Source organism: Mesoplodon densirostris, chromosome 2, assembly GCF_025265405.1.
Source record: "Mesoplodon densirostris isolate mMesDen1 chromosome 2, mMesDen1 primary haplotype, whole genome shotgun sequence".
Classification (NCBI taxonomy): domain Eukaryota; kingdom Metazoa; phylum Chordata; class Mammalia; order Artiodactyla; family Ziphiidae; genus Mesoplodon; species Mesoplodon densirostris.
In genome coordinates, this window is record NC_082662.1 from 98,280,545 (window position 1) to 98,298,800 (window position 18,256).

Here is an 18,256-nt window from a genome sequence, read left to right on the forward strand (position 1 = left end):
CTGTTTCTTATTCACCTTTGAGGTCCCAAAGGCTAGCACATTCCTCAGACTCCTGGAACAAATATTTGTAGCATAAATTAATGCTTGTTTGACATCCCTTTTCAAATATGTTGTAATTCAATGAAGCTATTGTTGCAAGCTGTGCCTTTGGGACTGAACTTACTCTTTGGTTAAACCACAATCCCATAGTCATGGTCCCCATGACTGATTAGTGTTTGCCACAGGGACTGCAACAACCCTAACAAACGGGCAACTGTTCTTGACTGACAGGCGTTTGGCAACAACTGCCCATCCTCCAGTGGAGGCTGAAATGAACTGACAAAGGACTGTCGGAATTGAGTCCCCATGCAGTGGGGCTCTATTTATCCCTTGCATTTGGGCTGCAAGAGACAGTGACCCAGGCTTTGGCGTGAGGCTTTGGGACTTTTCAGGACAACAGAAACACTAATGCTTGGAACAAAATCGTCAAAGATCAATATCAATGGACAGAATCCTAATTTGAGGCAGTGTGATAACAAGGGGAAGGGAGCTTTGAAGTCAGACAGACTAGCTCTGTGATCTCACCCATGTGCCTTCTTAGAGCCTCAGATTTCTCACCAAAAAACTATTCTGCAAAACAGTTGTGAAGATCAAAGATAATGTCTTTACACATACAATGCCTGTGCTCTACTAAAATGTGTTTATTCATCTAACTTCGCCAATATAGTTTGTACCCTGAGGGAAGGGACTCATTTTTTGCCTCTACGCCTGCAAAATTTAGCAAAGTGTGTAAATATTTTTTAAACAAATGAACAACAACAGTGATAGCTAAGATTTATGGAGCACTTACTTCATGCCAGATATTGTTGTAAATAGTAATTTATTTAATCCTTCAACAACCCTAGAAAGGAGCAACCATTATGACCCAATTTTACAGAAAGAAAGCAAAGTATAATTTTTAAAAATATGAAATTCTTGGTATAACTAATTTTGAAATAAAAATCTGGTGAGACTCACTTTAATCAATAAAAAAGGTAAAAAAAATTTTTTTTTTTGGCCACGGCACCCGGCTCCCCTCGCCCTTGGCGGTGAAAGCGCAGAGTCCTAACCACTGGACCACCAGGGAATTCCTGGTAAAATACTTTTTAAAACCTGGAAATGAAAAAATACAGTGGAAGGAGAAAGAAGGTAGGAAATAAATGTAAGAATGGGAAGAAAGAGTAGGAAGAAGAAAGAGAGATAGACACATGGAAAAAGAAGAAACAGTAAGATACTGTGGACTATCACTGTCCTTTGAAATAATAAGTAGACAGCTAATCACTCTTCCCAGTTCTTCAACTGTGATTTCTTTATTCTTAAACTCCGAGAGTGACAGGGGATGAAAGACTTATCTTTCAGAGCATGACACAATTGGAGTGGTTTCCATCCAGTGAAAAGACGAGGAGACAAAGTTATCTCCAAAAGAGGATGGCATGAGCAAAATGTGAAAGCAAAGAGTACATTTGAAGAACACTGAACAGTGTTTTCACAGCTAAAGCTTGAAGTCTGCCTATGGGAACAGTGAAAAATTCTGCTGGAAGGCCTTGAATAGCAGGGTAAGTAGTTAGACATATGTTCAGCAGACAGTGGCTGCTGTTAAAGGAAACAGCAGTTGTGGTCTGGAGCAAAATGTTCTAGTTCTGAGTTCAGAAGACCAGAATTATTGTTCCAGTCTGATACTGGTTAGTCCTTACCCTAAACCTTAGATTACCTCTAAAATAGGGGTGATAAGGCAGTTGTAAGGATTAAATAAGATATTATGACAAGGTGTGTTCACTTTAAAAAGTAAAAATGTTATAGAAAAGTAAGTTTTCACTGGACTTCCCTGGTGGCACAGTGGTTAAGAATCCACTTGCCAATGCAGGGGACACCAGTTCAATCCCTGGTCTGGGAAAATACCACATGCTGCAGAGCAACTAAGCCCGCGAGCCACAACTACTGAGCCTGTGCTCTAGAGCCCGTGCTCTGCAACGAGAAGCCACTGCAAAGAGAAGGCCACGTACTGCAACGAAGAGTAGCCACCCCCCCCACTGCAACTAGAGAGAAAAGCCCCCACGCAGCAACGAATACCCAATGCAACCAAAAAATAGAAGAAATAAAAAAATGAATAAATTGAGGCATAATTCAGTTTTAAAAAAAGAAGTTTTCACTGTTGTGAGGATTTAATTGATGCTTGAAGACTGAAATGGTAAAATTAATAAAGTGATGGATGTAGAAATGAAAAGGGGGCAATTGGAACAACATTTTGGAAAAAAGGAGTTAATCGATTCAAAGATAATTTACAAATTCTAAATTCAGTGATTAGGGGAAAAGGAATATTAACCATAGAAATGGAAATCAGAAGTGGGTGAGTTTGGTTTTAAACATTTCAGATATCAGAAGAACATCTGCTAGAAATGTAGGACTGGAGCTTGGGTAGGACATCAACTTAAGACCTCTGCACGGGGAATTCCCTGGCGGTCCAGTGGTTAGGACTCCACCCTTTCACTGTGGAGGGCTCGGCCACTTCGCCAAAAACAAAACCAAAACAAAACTCTTCGTAGAGGTGGTAGTTGAAGCCATGGGACATAATAGGTCACCAAGTAAGGGTTAATAATGAGAAAAAGAGGGTGAGGGTATCTTAGGAACGTCTATGTTTACGTGGAAAAAGAACCTGGGTAAAGAGAACAACGAAATGCGGGTCAGGGAGGATAGCACAGTTCCATAGTATGTAAGAAAGGAGAATTTTTTTAGATGAAGATGAGCTACGTGATTCAGTCTAAATTAGGGAACATGAATTTGTTTAGGACCTGGTTAGAGTAGCTTGGGGCTTTTATTCAGCTTTGGTGCAGGTAATTAACAGTTGCCAGTGATGATACTAGTACTGATACTGTTTTAGATAACTATTGCTGAAAAGTTCAAGGGCCAAGACAATTAGGAATTTTTTATTGTCTCATTTTGTTTTTGAGTAGTCCTTAGCAGTTCTTTTGGGCAGGGGGATTCATCTGTGTATGTATTTGCACACATTTATTTGCTTTGTCTTATTTTGTCCTGTATGTCTTCCCTGTTTTTTGTTTGTTTCTGCATTTAAGCACATTTTCACAAGGAGTCTGTCCTGCATCAGACTTTTTTTGGCTTGTCTTTCTACTCCAGCTCCTAGGAGGCTTTGGTAGCTTTTCTTCTGCGTAACCAAGCAGGCCGCAGCCAGCAGATGGCACTATAGCAAGAGGGGCAGAGGGTCCCTTTAGGACATGACAACAACTGCGGACTAGTAACTTTACAGTTTCAGCATCGGACGACTCAGTTGCACTTTAGACCGGACTCTAATAAAGCAGGTCAAGCTGTGTGCAATTAAGAATTTCAATATACAAAATGCGATCTGCGGCTTTGTCTCCTCCATCCTGCGCCACCATTAAACTGAAGGTATCGTCAGGTTGTGAAAGTGTTGTGAGAAGGGCTGTCCCGATATCGCCGTTTCCTGGTTAAAGTGGCCGAGGTGACCCCACTTTAACTAAATACAGGAGACAATCGAGACTATCCTGATAGTTTAAAGAAAAATTCATACAAATAGGCAATTACCTAAGCGTTTCCCGACAACGTGTAGCTTTAGCATATGAAATTCGCGACTTGTTTTTGTTACAATGTTCCTAATTTCATTTGAAAGTGCAGACACAGCCTCACTATCCAGATTTCCATAAGGAGTAAGAAAGATCCGCTGCAATTCCGGAGACCGCAGGGACGGCCTCTAGACCCCTATTGTCCGGGTTCTCTTACGTGGAAGCTTGAGACGGAGGCCTCTGTTGCAGGTGGGCTGCTCCTTACAGACACACCAAATGCACACACACAAACAGAGCAGCCGCCATAGCGGAAAACAAAGTGCAAATATGCAAGCCTTGGACTTCCCTGGTGGTGCAGTGGTTAAGAATCCGCCTGCCAATGCAGAGGACATGGGTTCGAGCCCTGGTCCGGGAAGATCCCACATGCCACGGAGCAACTAAGCCCGTGCTCCACAACTACTGAGCCTGTGTGCCACAACTACTGAAGCCCGTGTGCCTAGAACCTGTGCTCCACAGCAAGAGAAGCCACCGCAATGAGAAGCCCACGCACTGCAGCGAAGAGTAGCCCCCATTCACCACAACTAGAGAAAGCCCGTGCACAGCAACGAAGACCCAACCAGCCATAAATAAATAAAATAAATTTATTTAAAAAAAAAAACAACTGCAAGCCTTTACCTTTTCAAACACAACAACTCGAGCAGGTCAGGTTACACCCCAACACTAACTCTGCGGGGGCACCAGAAGTGATTGGTTACCATGGCCACGTAGGAAGCCTCCCGGATAGCTCTCTTAGCTTTCTTCTTACACACAGCTACTCACGCGAGCTCCACCCACGCAGGTCCCTAGCTCGGCAATCTGCTAGCCACGCCTGATTGCGTTCTGCGCTCGCCTCTCTGCCCTTGCACCTGCGTACTACGGCGCCTGCCCTTCGCCGCGGCCCGGATCGGGAAGTGTCAAGCGGGAGCTGGGTTCCCCCGCCTTCGCCGTTATCACCGCTGACCCCCGGACCCCAACTCCAGGCCCGGGTCCAGCCGTCATGACGAACGGTGAGAACTAAAGCCCAGAGCCGAGGATGGGAGTGCAGTACGAGTGGAAACCTGGCGGGCGGAGCCGGGACTGACGTGGCCGTTCTCCCCGCCCCCTCCCAGCCCAGTCCCCCTTTGGCCTCTCGGTGCCCCAACTCCTGTCCCCTATACTCCTCCGGGGGTTCCCCCGTTCCGTGCCCATCTAGAACCCCCAGTGCCTCTTGTGCCCACACCCGTCGTTCTTGGTTCCCACACTGTGCCCTTCTCCCTTCCTAGAAGTTCGTTCTGACCCTTACAAGCCACTTCGCGAGGCCAGTCCTGGTTGAACTATTGCTTTAGCACCAGGAAAAAGAGGATCCTCCTCACAGCCCTCTGTGTTCTCAAACTTTTGGATAGTAGGCTCGTTGGGATGACCGATAAATCACACAGGATTTAAAACCCCATACTTCTGGGGGGGGGGGGGGTCGGAGGTGAATGTAGATCCTAAAAAAAAAATGTTCTCCTTGTTTTGTTAAAATGTCGGGAAGCTTTCTCGTATTTGATTCTAAAGTCTTGCCTGGGCGATCCCATCTGGAGACCGTGGCTAGTGTTGCAGGGGTTGGATTTAGACACTGCCTCTTCTAAAGATGATGTGGCAGTTGCCACCCTGTTTATCCTAATTTTCTAGATCTCTTCAAACACTTTATAGACATGATTTCTGAATTCCAGGGAAGGGCAGGAAACGATGACTTTGTGGTCTTTAGAGTCAATCTTATAGGAAAAAAGATGACAAGACCTCTTAGGCAGTATGATTTGAAGGGCATAGGACAGCATTTCTCAAAAGTACCTTCTCTATAAGCCTGGTAAAGTTTCAAATTTCATCTCCTTGTGACTTTTGGCTTTGCAAAAACTTACGGGAGAAAAGACTAGCATGTATTGTTCATCATAAAACTTGGTGTATGTATTAATTTACTGGACCCTTTCCTGTGTGACATCTAGTTGTGAGATAGTTTTACTGGAGGGAGAGAGGGAGATGGAAGTGGCCCAGAACTGGCAGATGCTAGTTGTGTAAAATATCCTTTTGGAGCTTCCTGGGCAGTCAGAGGTCTGAGGTTAGTAGGCACAGTACAAGAAGGGACATCACCCGGAGGAAGAAATAATCTGAACTGAGAAATAAGAGAGCAGTTGGACACATAGTAATTAATAAATAAGTTTTAGTCACCCTTTCCACTTTTGTGTTCTGATTTTTTTTTCCACTTAGGTGATTCTTTGCACTTACAAGACATAGCTTGGTTTACAAATGTAAGAAATAGAACTAATTGTTCAAAGCTTTTTTCCCCACAATTGTTCCACCTTGTCGAAGCCTCAGATCTTTTTTTGCTTGTTTGTTTTCAAGAATCTGTTAACTCAGGCAGAAATTTGGTTTGTAAGTAGAGTATCATGCGTGAAGTGTAAGATAAGCATAGGAAAATTGTAGTCATATGGATTCTAACTCTTGGAATTTCCATTAAGCTTTACTTTTGCCTTAACATATTCTTCACCAACAGATGCAGATCTGAGAGACCTGGCCAAATATCTACCTCTCCTTTATCACATGAGTGATTTATAGGAAGAACATGTTTCATTCTCTCAGCTCAGGCTCGAAGGATTCTTATGCCTCTCTCAACCTATTGCCAACACTGGCCATTCCTGGTAGGCTGATTCCACATAAAGTGATGCACTCTTCTCAGAATTTATACCTCTTGAAAGGAGAGGAAAGGGGGCAGTGAAATCTTTGTAAGGGGGTTGCCTACAAGTGATTTGGGGAACAGAAAGGTAACCTTGTTAGTCCCAGGACCTTGGCTTCCTCTTGTCAGGGCTGGCACTGCAGTTGAGGTTATCATCTTGATATTTTATCACACTCTGTTCTCCAGGGAGATCACCTGTCCCAAGCTGGATTAGCACCAAAGGTTTTCTTCTCTTTCTGTAACAGTGTACTCCTTGGATGGGATTCTGGTGTTTGGTTTGCTCTTTGTTTGCACCTGTGCCTACTTCAAGAAAGTACCTCGTCTCAAAAGCTGGCTGCTCTCAGAGAAGAAGGGAGTTTGGGGTGTGTTTTACAAAGGTAAGATCATATCTGTTCAGGGAGAGGAGATTGCCATCTCTGGACAGTGAGGTGCTGCAAAGTGGGGGTGGGATAGGCTGGAATTGTATGTGGTTCAACTTTTACATAATTGTTTATTTTAACTCCAAGGTAACTTTTGTATTCTCCATGGAGTAAAACTATATAAATTAAACAATTTTAGACTGGACTAGATTTGTTGGAAGGAATATTTTCCCAGTGAAAAGTTTTTTTCTGAATTTCTGGAAAGAATATATTGGAGTCTCTTTTAAGTATTGATGTTATTAACTCAGATGCTTTTTTACTTTTTATTTTGGGCATCTTCATCTGGAATCCTACTTACCTAGATCTTTTTTCAAAATAAGGCAAAATATAAACTAACAATATATTCATCTAGAACCTAGGGCTTAAGGATAGTATTTAAATACATTCCTGGGTGGGTTCTTGAGACCCTTGATAGGTCTCTTCATCTGTGACTAGAGATTTCAAATCTTGAAAGTGAGGACTTATATGAAGGGCAGGGTTTGATTTCTTTTCTCGTTTTATTTTTTCCTGCTAGCTGCTGTGATTGGAACTAGGCTGCATGCTGCTGTAGCAATCGCCTGCATTGTAATGGCCTTCTACGTCCTGTTTATAAAATGAATTCCAAAGCATCCATTTCATCAACTGCCAACAAAGGGGACGAAGGTGAAGAACCTGTCAGGAGCCTGGGCCCAGCGTAGGAGAGTTCAGCTAAAATCATCAAAGTCCCCAGGATGACACCACAGCATCTGCTCCTACCTTATGTGGGGAAAACTCCTCGTGGTTACAAACATTACTTATGCTTCAGGGGACTACAGAAAGCCAGCTTCCTTTGACCTGTGTGTAAATCAGTCCTCAGCAGAGAGCATATAACGCCCAGATAAATTCCACCCCTCAGTGATACGGTTACATACCTCCTGCTTAAAAATCTGTCACCTATTTTGTTCTTCAGCCCCTCATCAGGAACTTTTCACACTGAGGCTTATTAGGGGAGGATATAAACTGTATTCAAACTTCTTGGAAGGAGAGATAATTTTCAAGACTTGACTTTTTTTTTTAGTGTTTGATTTGGATTTGGCAAATTGCAGGGGGCTGGGAGGCTGGGGTGGGGAGCCTGGGTGGGAAATAGGAGTTAAACAATGCCAAGGAATTTTTTGGCTTTGGAAATTTATCTTTCATATACCCATCTGGGAACATAAGAGAGAGGCATGATCCTCATTGCAAAAAGAGAACAGACGAAATAGCTGTGCCATGTGCTGGTAGCCAGAGAGTTTTGCCAAGAGAATCTGGGCCTACATAAGACTTGGAAATTGTCTGTGATGAGACCAGAAAGGAGTAACTTAGACAAGAAACAATGTTCTATTCACCAGTATTCCCAAAAGGAAACTTCACCCCTCAAATGGTATATTGAAACTGTTGCTATTTTCCTAAAGCTTTTTAAATATTTTCTAAATTGCTGAGTGCTAAACACTGTTACTCAGTTTTAAATGCCACCACTAGGGGAAAAAGAAACTACTTAAGAAATAATTTGCAGTTGGGGTAGAAGAAATAAATAAATCTAGTATATTAATTCATATACTAGTAAAGTCATCTAGAATTTATTGTGATGTTAGATGGAAGTTCTGTCATGTTAACCAACATACAAACTTATTCTTTGTTTAAATCTGGGTTATTATGGCAATTTTCAGTCGATTACTTGTGTTTCTTGGCCCACTTTTAATTTTCTTCATATTGTAGTATTCTTTAGCTGTCTCTTGGAAATTATAAGAACATGGGAAATTTGAATGAGAGAAGTTGATGGCATTCATAGGCATGTTTGGACAGTTCATAAAATCCATGAATAAAATGAGAGTGTTTTCTAAAGTAAAGGAAAGCAGAGGTTTGCAATTGAGATTGATGGGCTTTTCCATGGAATATAGGAACTCGTGAGCAAATCATTTTAGATGACTATATTTGAAGGGAAGACTTCTCCATTCCCTCCCCCTTTTATCTGCAAAAGGATCAACTGTTGCATTTATGAAGCCTAGAACTTCTCTATTAAAAAAAAAGAGTTGGTCTAAAATTAAATTATTGTAAAGAGCAAGCAGAGACATAGGTCTACCATTGGAATTGTTCGCTAAAGTAAAACTTGACTGTGGACAAGTTGGCTGTGGTTGACCCCAGTGTGGCAGTAAATTGTCTTTTGTCTTATTCCAAAAGAACAAAAGCTGCTAGGAAGTTTAGGTTCTGAAACATTCAGTTTAGTGCTTTGATGGTTCCTAGAAGTATAGAAAGTCATCACGTAAACACTACATGTCTAATCATCTCAGAGTTACCGCTGTTATCTCTTCAGGAATTGGTCCACAGGGTAAATTTCAATGATTCATATATTTTTCATTGTCACTTCTGATGGTCTTTCACACAAGAGAAAGGAAAGCTGGTGGAACAGAAAGAAGAGTTACACCTTGTGGGTGTGAGTTTGGAACCTGTTGGCCAACGGGAATGTCACTCTCTGGAAATACAGGTTCAGCATGTTTTGCACTTGTTATTTTGTAGCTTTAATGACTTTTGTTTCCTAATAGGGCTAATATCTCTAAGCTTGGTGTTTAGAGCTTCTTCATATTTTAAACTAGTCCCATTTCACAGTTCAGATCAATTTTTACAGCCTCCTGGGTGGGTCATCTTGACCTAAGCTCTTGAACTGTTATATTTTGAGATGTTTTCGTACCAGAATGTACCAAAAAGTACACAGAGTGAAGGTAATTTACAGCAAGAAACAAATACAGCTAATTTCATTTCTTGACTTTAGATAAGCAGAAACTTGTTTAATTCATTACTTTGGTTGATGTGTCATATATTTTTGCCTGAAAATTGTAGGAAGTTGTTCCTCTAAGGGAGTCTTAGGGGTGGAAGAAGGGGGATAGCAGTATTGCCTCAGATTCAAACTGGCGTCACCATAAACCCTGTATGCCAGGGTGGAATGAAGTCAGCTTTTTATAGTTGAAATAAGACTTTTTATTCACCATTGTCTGCACAAATCCTTGAAAATAAAGTTTCTTTCCCTACTGTTTTTGTCCATTTTGTCACATGCATGCTGAATTATTGAACTTTGTTCAATATTCCCCTGGGTTCTGCCCATAGTATACCTTTTTAGTTTATATTAGTGAATATCATCAATCCTGTTAACCCCTTGTGATGGTCACTGAATGTATGATATATGTATGATATAGTTCAGAATCTATGAGGGTATAGCTTTCTCCTTTGAGGGAACTAATTTATATATATACACATTTTGAGGTGTATTAAACAATGTAGATAACATTCTCCAATGCATTTTACCTACTACTACTATTAAAATAAAAGTATCGGGCTTCCCTGGTGGCGCAGTGGTTGAGAATCTGCCTGCCAATGCAGGGGACACGGGTTCGAGCCCTGGTCTGGGAAGATCCCACATGCCGCGGAGCAGCTGGCCACGTGAGCCACAATTACTGAGCCTGTGCGTCTGGAGCCTGTGCTCCGCAACAAGAGAGGATTCGATAGTGAGAGGCCCGCGCACCGCGATGAGGAGTGGCCCCCACTTGCCGCAACTAGAGAAAGCCCTCGCACAGAAATGAAGACCCAACACAGCTATAAATAATTTTAAAAAATAAAATAAAAAAATAAAAGTATCAACTGCCATTACAAGCCATAAACTTCTTCAGTGAAATGAGGTTATCAGGTTACCTAGCCAGATACCTAGAAAATCCTTGGGCTTCTGGTGCATACAATGGACAGTTTTCCCCAATTTGTTTATTCCAAGTACATGGTGGGACTGGCACAAGTACAAATGATAACTTAACAAAATTCTGATTTGTCTTCCCCCCTCATGTATTTCTTGAAAAAGGAGAAAGAAGGAACTGAGACATTCAAATTGTGCTTTGTGATGTGAAAGGAGCTAATTCTAACTTACATAATTATTCCTTTTTTTTTTCTTACACTCATTCTTGAAAGATTTATTTTAGCGGATATGAAAGTAAATGAAGATTCAGCAATATGACTGCCACAGCAAGTTCTGGGTAGCAAGAGGGCTCTGTGGGGACAGGGATATGTCTTCCTACCTTATTATACTACTACTTAGTGTATATTAGGTAGTATATTAGTAGTATATATAGTTACTATATTCTAACTACCTAGTCCTTGGACTTAAGTAATCTATTCTCACCTTTCCCTTTGGTAAAATGATGTTTGCCTTCTCCCATGGGAGAAGGAGCTCCTAGGGAAGCTGATGTTGGTAATGACCAGAATTTGCCTTCTCCCTGGGAAAGAAATCATTCACCTAGAGGTCTCCTGAGATTGAATCATCTTATATCCAGAACTTGGATCAAAAGAAAAACTACAGATACGGATATAAATGTGTAGCTGCACAGAGGTCCAAAGACAATCACGATTCAGTATTGTGGGAATTTGTCCCGCCTTTACCTGGGCCCTTGGTTCCCCTCCGAGCCACGTGGGGGCGGGAAAGTGCGCACTCGGTGAGGGCCTCTGCTTGGTTGTTCTTCCCAGAACCCTCCGGGGCGGAGGAGGGGCGGAGGGCTTTAAAGAAGCTTGCGCACTTCCGCCTTTTCACCGGAGGGAGAGCGGCGTGGGTTGAGGCTGGTTAGAACTGTGGCGAGGTGTTTGGAAGGCGCCTGCGGGCTGAGTGTGTGAGTGGACGCGCGAATGTGTGAGTGCGCGCGTAGTGCGTGCAAGGCGAGTGCATGCGCCTGCCCCCGTTCCCCTCCCCCGGCCTACACCTTGATCTTATTTGATCGGGTTGTGACCCCAGCCCCGCCGGACCAACCCGAAATGAAAAGCTCTCCTCCTGCGAAGCCCCTTCTTCGGGGCGCTGTGCAGCGAGGCCCCTTGGGCGGTGGCAACGCCGCGGTCCCGGAGGTCCCGGAGCTGGTCCTACGAGGCCCGGCGCTCAGAAGTGATGAATTGATCAGATAGACGAGGCTGGGCTTGTCCTGGGCCACTGATTATCGAGGCGATTCTGATCTGAGCCCGGGCCCAGGGCACGGCTGCCCGTGGCGTTGAGGCTAACGTGTCAACGGTCGGCTGCGGGCCCCGGGCGCTGGCGGACGGAGGTTGAATGAGCCGTCGCCCCGCCCGCGGGAGTGGGAGCTGAAAGGATATGGAGGCCTTGTTCCCCGCTGCAGTTTTCTTTTGTAGCCGCCTCCCTTTTTTTCTTTAGACACGACTTGTCACGATGACTCTTTTGTATGGTACCAACACTGGTGCCCCCGGTCTAAAGGCATTATACAGCGCCTGCCGCGAAGGGATATATGTATATATGCATTTCTGTATACGTGTATATATCCGTAAGATTACTTGGAGACCTTATAAGAATTCAGATTCCAGGGCGCACCGGATTTACTGAATTAGGATTAGCGGGGGGGGGGGGTCTAGGAATCTCTATTATTTAAAGCCTCCATGCATGGATCACAGTGATACATTTTTTGATGTTCAGTATCAACCCACATGAGGTGATTATCTCAGAGAGTCAACCCCTCTGCCACTTTCAGCTATTCTAAATAAAGAGAACTGAAAATATTGCCACTTGGCCGCAAACACTATGAACAAATTGGAGTATCTCGGTGGAAGAGGGGCTGTAATAGTTTGGTGGTATTGACCCTGCACCTGAGTACCAGGAAGAAGCCCTTTCATATCTGATTGATTCAACAATGCATATGCTGTCCAATCTTAGAAATGGGAACTTAGTGTACAATATTCTAAAAGGTCTGCCATTTCTTGCTCATTTTAACAGCAGGCTCCTGTGAGTGGCTTGTAATTTTAGAAACCACATTACTGTATCAGTTTTTAGGTACCTTCAGACCCTAGGATCAGATTGTTGAAAGCTGTTTCCAAGAATAGGGGGCTATATATCACAGCACAAATCAAGGCAAAGAAAAAAGAGAATTGACTCCCAGGCAAGGAGACAGTAACAGAGTTAAGAGAATGAACAATGGCAAGGAGCCAGGGAGATGGAGCCCTCATGGAAAAGTAGAGCTCAGCAGATGACTAAATCCAGAAGGTCTGAAATCTAAGCGTGACCTCAGCATAAGTGTTAATGCCACAAAGAGCTACTAAAATTAGTGTTTGTAAGCTCAAGAGAATGGACTATGTCCATTCTTGCTTTCCCAACACTTAGCTCAGTACCTGACACATAAAAGTTGGCAAGAAATGTTGAATGGGTATGGTTGGAATGACTCCAGTTCACAAAACTTGAATACCTGTCTCCTGCCAAAAACAGTTCTGGTCTGTCCTAAATCCGTATCTTTTCAGCAAGATGACTTTCCGAGTTGCAAATATGCTGAACGGGACTAGTTTCTAGAAGCTGAGAAACTTCCGTATTTTAAGAGTAGTCATGTGGCAACTGGTAGTCCATGGGTAACAGATAACTCCAGGCTTCATCTTACACAAATCTATTTAATGGAGGTGGGCGGCAGGATGTTCCACTATGATTAATTAGTCCAGGGGCTTGTCAACACTTAGGTGGAGAAGAAGCCACCATCATTCTTTCGGGAATACCCTCCATTGCTGGCTGCAGTGTGAGGAGACACTGTGGAGAAAAGAGAAGAGGGAGTGGGCTGTGAATTTCAGATCCTTTGCCTTTTCTGGGAACTTGTCGCCCATACATTTATGGGGACAATGGGGAAGGTTCTAATAGTCGAGGAAACTGGCATATAGAGGACCGATGGGAGGTAGCTATAGGTCTTTCGCTCCCCGGTTTCTGCCCTTTGCTGAAAATTTTTGTCCCCTAGACGTAAGGCTGAGGTAGTGGCTCTGAAAAACTGAATTCATTTCCTAGCTCTACAGTCAGCATGTCCCCTGGTTTTAGTATGATATGTGCCAGACTCTCAGTTATCCCTGATGTTCCCTAATAGCCAATCACCTCAACTCCCTGATTCCTGTGACCATTTAGAAAAACTCTTGCACCACCCATCTGCCTCCCACCCCTCGGTCTTCTGACCCTTACCTATGGATCCCTGGATGCTGTGAATAGACTCCTTCTTAGGGTTGATCCAGTGTCTGATGTTAGCTCGGGAAGTGATGGTGGGTGGCTGGGGAGGGGATAAAAATTCTCCAGGGAATTGGATCTTGATTCTAGAAGACGATGTGGGGAAGAACATGGGAGAGTGAAATCAATCAGGAGAAGAAAGGTAAGGAGGGAAAGAGTTGCATGCAACCTTAAAAATAAAGCAGCCGAAGGCCCTTTTTACCCTCTGGAGTTAACCAAAGATTTTGTGCTACAGATGAGCACAATCTTGGAAGATCTCTGTTTATTTTAGAAAATAAAAAAACAGAACTTGTATTACAGAAGTAAAAAATACAGAAATCTATAGAAACAAGAACCTATTGATTGTTATTTCCCAGGTGACACTTTACCTTACTTGATTGGCATTGTCCTTAGGGAGAGGCTCCGCCTCCACCACTTACCCATGGGCATCCTGAATGGTCTCCTGCTGTATCAGTGTCTCACTTTTGCTCTTGAACGTCCCTGTGTGGTGGTTGTACAAGGCTGCTAATCGGAAATCCAGATCATCCTTCGGTATCTACGGAGGAAGCCAACCCCGCCACCCCCAGGGTTAACTTGCCACATTTGCACCTGCTCTAGTCGGGTTCTGTTGGACTCTACTCTTCCCCCAGAGCAGAGTGAACCCCTTTTGGGCCTGAGATCCACCAACTCCCTACATACCAAATTACTATACATGATGACTTCTTAACCCTTGTCCATAATAGAATTGTCTCATGGTTAGGTCTAAGGAGTGGGGAGCTCTCCTGGAGACATGAGAACCACTATATTGTCCTTGACTTGAGCTTAATGGGCCTTACCTCATTCATGGTTATAATGAGAAGTCTGGTGAGAGAATGATTTGCTCCAGATAATCAACTGCAGCAAAACCCAAGCCTTCTGACTTCCCAGAGGAAGTTGATAAGTTGGTATTTGGTTTTAGATTTGGTAGGATCTTGGATTGGGGACAAGATAAAGATGCTAAGGTAGTCAGGGACAGACAACCTTTCAAAATAGGATATTAATTAGTCCTAAGTGGATATAAGGAGAAATAGCATTTCAATGCTAGGTACCTCAGGATCAAAAAAATAAACATCCTGCCTCATGGACGTGATTGTGGGAGTTGAGCTGAGTCGACACCAGGGTTCCTGTTTCTGAGCAAGGTGAGTTGGGTTCTTATATGGCAGTTTCTGCAAAAGAGAAACCACACCCACCCCTGGTTACCGGAGGCCTTGCTGATGTGATAACTTCAGTGACATCCATCCCCTTATCCCATCCCATTTTAATTGAATTGCAGACATCTAAAAGAGAAGAACGAAATGGGGCAAAACTCCCAGGCTTCTGATCCTCCTAAGTTTTCAATCTCAGAACTGACAGAAATGGGCCAGGAATACAGGGAAAGGGGTGAAGTGGGACAGGAGGTGAAGGGTGGGGAGCAGAGAGGCAAGATGAGCTCAGGTTTAGAAGTCCTGAGCTTGAAGAAGAGAGAAGATATCCTAATGCAATTAACAGGTAGGAAATTGGAAGTGTGCAGTTGTTGGAGGAGAGCTCAGAACAAGTAGTAGAGATCTGGGGGTCATCCCCCTGAAGTGGTGGTTGAAGCCTGCAAAAAGGCGTCTGACCAACAAGGAAGAGGCGGTTCATGAGGACTGCACAATACTATAATGGGGGTGGTGGTGGGAGCAGTCTGAGACAAGAGAATCAGGAGAGAGCAATGTCTAGGCAGGTGAGAAAATTTCAGTAAGCAGGGAAGGGTCATTGTGTCTGCAGGAATGTCAAAAAGTTCATTGGATGTTCAGTCCTCTAATTAAAACCCCACAAGTACGAATATGAAAAGCACACAGCTGATTTCTTCATTACATGTAAAATGCCATACTGTTCACCACCGTATCCCCAGTGCCTAACACAGCGACCTAACACATGGTGTTCTAAAATGAAATATTGATTGAATCAATGACTGAATTCCAGTGAGTACAACTACAACCTAGTAGAAATCTCATTCAACCTATCCGATGTAGGAACTCTCCTCCTCCCCTGTATATAACACAGTGCTGTGTGACTCAGCTCAGTTAGGCATTAATTGAATGGTGTGAACCAGGCACTATACTGTCACAAAGAAAGATGAAAAAGGAAATGGGAAAACTACAAATACATATGATGCAAGCACAGGCAGCTCTCTTCCCATTCCTCGAAGGCTGAATAAGCCTCATCTCTATAAGCAGAAGGCTGAGACGGTCTTTCACTGAGAAAGTCAAGGCTGTCAAGCGTGAGTGCCATCTTCACATGCATTTTCCTTCCATCTCAGAGAAAGGGAAGTCCCTTTTATTCAAGAATCACCCTTCCCTGAACCCAGCCCTTCCTGGTGCTTTAGGGCCCTGTGCTATCCTGCCATCCCCTGTACCCAGCTTATCCTCATTCCTTTGTCACTGTCTAGCTAGCACTCCATGACCTTCCCTACCGAGCCAGCCTTCTTAAAGAGTCAACACTTGCCACCTCCACTTCCTCCCTGTTCCCATTCCCTCTTCTGCCCACTGCAGTCTGGCCTCTGCCTCAAGCACCCACTGAAATTACTCTTGCTGGTGATCACCGACCTTTGTGGCTAGGTCAGGTGGATCCTTTCCAGTCCTGACCTTACTGACCTCTGCGGTTTCTGCACCATGACTCTGATTCCACAAAATGTTCTCTCCATCGTATGTGGGTCCAGATCCTCCCGGTTCTCCTCCTGCCTCTGGCTATTACTTCTTAGCTTCCTTCTCAGCTCTGCTTTCTTTCTCTGTCCCTTAGTGGTATTCTCCAGGGGGTTTGTCTCTGCCTTTCTGACTCTCACATTCACTGGATGAGCTCATTCTCTCCTATAGCTTCAACCACCAGATGAATACTGTGGCTTCCAGACATCTTCAACCCACAGCTCTCAACCAGGTTGCCTACTCTTCATCTCTATGGAAATGTCCCACAGGCACCATGAAAACAATAGCTACATAACTGATCTCAACATCTTTCTCCCCAAACCTGCTTTCCCTGGATGTCTCATTCAGTAAATGGTATCAAGTAAGCCCTCAGAAACCTGGGAGCTCTCCCTGGCTCATCCACTCTCTTGAGCCCATATCCAGTCAGCCACAAAGTCCCATCAGTCCTGCCCTTTGCATCTTACCGCCATCCCCTGCATCACTGCTCTACATCCATTACTCCTCCTGGAGATCGCTGCACCAGCCTTGTAGCTGATCCCTCTTGTCGCACTAACATCCTGTCCAATCCACTGCCACTTGTGCTTTCTACAACACCCATCTAGTATGCCACTCCAGTGCTTACAGTCCTGAGATGATTCCCCAGGATGAAAACCTAGCTCACTAGCATTCTGTAAACACACACCCAGCCCAGGAGGGTCACCTCTCCAGCTTCCACGCTCTCCACTCCTCCATTTCACACCAACGCTTCAGCCACTTTGGACTCTTTGGTCCCAAAGAGGCCACCCTCATCCTCCTCTCCATGTATGTGCACCTGCTGCTCCCTTTGCTTTGGATGTCTGGTTCCTGTTTCCTTCCTCCTAACTTACATTCCACCTCCTCCCTCCCCTGGTCCAGCTGACTCATATTTGGATGTCAAAACTCACCTGCTCTGGGAGGCTTTCCTTTAAGCTCCTGTGTCCCATGACACACCACATATAACTGTCACAACACATGTGCTGTTGTGCAAGCATTTTTGCTGTTGCTGTTGTCAGTCTGGCTTTTATACTAGATTTCCCTGAGAACAGGAGCTAATGTGTCTATACATCCTCAGTTTTTAGCAGAGTGCCCAGCATACAGTAAATAATAAATGTTGAATAAACAAAAGGGAGTGCTTTGATTTTGTTATTAAGCCACAATTACCATTTAGTTCACCTTATTTTTCACCACTTCAAACATCTCAAATACTTCTACGAGAAAAGTAGAACCTGGGCCTGGGTAAGCCCCATTATAGCAATCATTGCTTAGGGCTGTGAGTACCTCTTGTTCCTCTGGACTAGAACTCCACTTGCCTCTGCTCAAAAGCACCTGTGAAATGTTGGCAGACCTGAATATGGGGACATGGAGGAAGGCAGAAAACAGACTTCTCCGGTACCTGACTCAGTGTCCTCACCAGAGACCTTTAAGTTACCATCTCTTCCTGTCGCGCCGACAGAAAGAAGAGTGCGGTCGACCCTACTGGGAATCTGTACAAGAAACCTCAGTACCTCGGAAGCCCGCAGTTTTCCAAAGTAGGAATCATCGTTATCCAACGTAGGATTCTGGAAAGGGTCTCGGGTGAGAGCCATGGTAAAATGCCGAGCGAGACACTCTTAAGAGTGATGAGAGGCCCGCGCAGCCGCACACAGTCTTGCACGCGGAGGAGCCGGGCTCCCAATTGTTTGGCACGCCCAATTTCAGTTGCTAGGCAACTACCCCGCTGTCTATGACTGAGGCGAATTCCCTCCGAGAAGGGCGCCACCTGGCGGTCCAACGCGGGAGGCCCCTCGGGAAGAAGCTCCTGGGAACGCAGAGGGAAAGCGCCGCTGAGTGTACCGGGGAGCCCTGGATTTGCACTCGGT

At 44.2% G+C, this 18,256-nt stretch overlaps 2 protein-coding genes and 1 non-coding gene across 4 annotated transcripts; 2 read left to right on the top strand and 1 right to left on the bottom strand.

Annotated features, from left to right (window-relative positions):
• Window positions 1-4,448: 4,448 nt before the first annotated feature.
• TMEM167B (transmembrane protein 167B) lies at window positions 4,449-7,386 on the top strand. Its single transcript, XM_060090215.1, has 3 exons — window positions 4,449-4,600; window positions 6,531-6,662; window positions 7,219-7,386. The coding sequence occupies exons 1-3, from the start codon at window positions 4,591-4,593 to the stop codon at window positions 7,299-7,301; spliced, it is 225 nt and encodes a 74-aa protein (XP_059946198.1). The 5' UTR covers window positions 4,449-4,590; the 3' UTR covers window positions 7,302-7,386.
• A 3,873-nt stretch (window positions 7,387-11,259) lies between these two features.
• LOC132484821 (small Cajal body-specific RNA 2) lies at window positions 11,260-11,679 on the top strand. The gene has a single exon (XR_009531367.1). It is a non-coding gene; the product is annotated as a small Cajal body-specific RNA 2 (non-coding RNA).
• A 1,437-nt stretch (window positions 11,680-13,116) lies between these two features.
• CFAP276 (cilia and flagella associated protein 276) lies at window positions 13,117-17,999 on the bottom strand. 2 transcript variants are annotated; one of them, XM_060086042.1, is made up of 6 exons: window positions 17,903-17,999; window positions 17,676-17,723; window positions 14,766-14,882; window positions 14,118-14,233; window positions 13,657-13,784; window positions 13,117-13,239 (listed from the first exon to the last, which is right to left on the bottom strand). In XM_060086042.1, the coding sequence occupies exons 1-6, from the start codon at window positions 17,981-17,983 to the stop codon at window positions 13,169-13,171; spliced, it is 561 nt and encodes a 186-aa protein (XP_059942025.1). In that variant the 5' UTR covers window positions 17,984-17,999; the 3' UTR covers window positions 13,117-13,168. The 2 variants fall into 2 exon arrangements, with proteins under 2 accessions (XP_059942025.1, XP_059942033.1); XM_060086050.1 differs by lacking the exon at window positions 17,676-17,723.
• Between the last annotated feature and the right edge of the window lie 257 nt (window positions 18,000-18,256).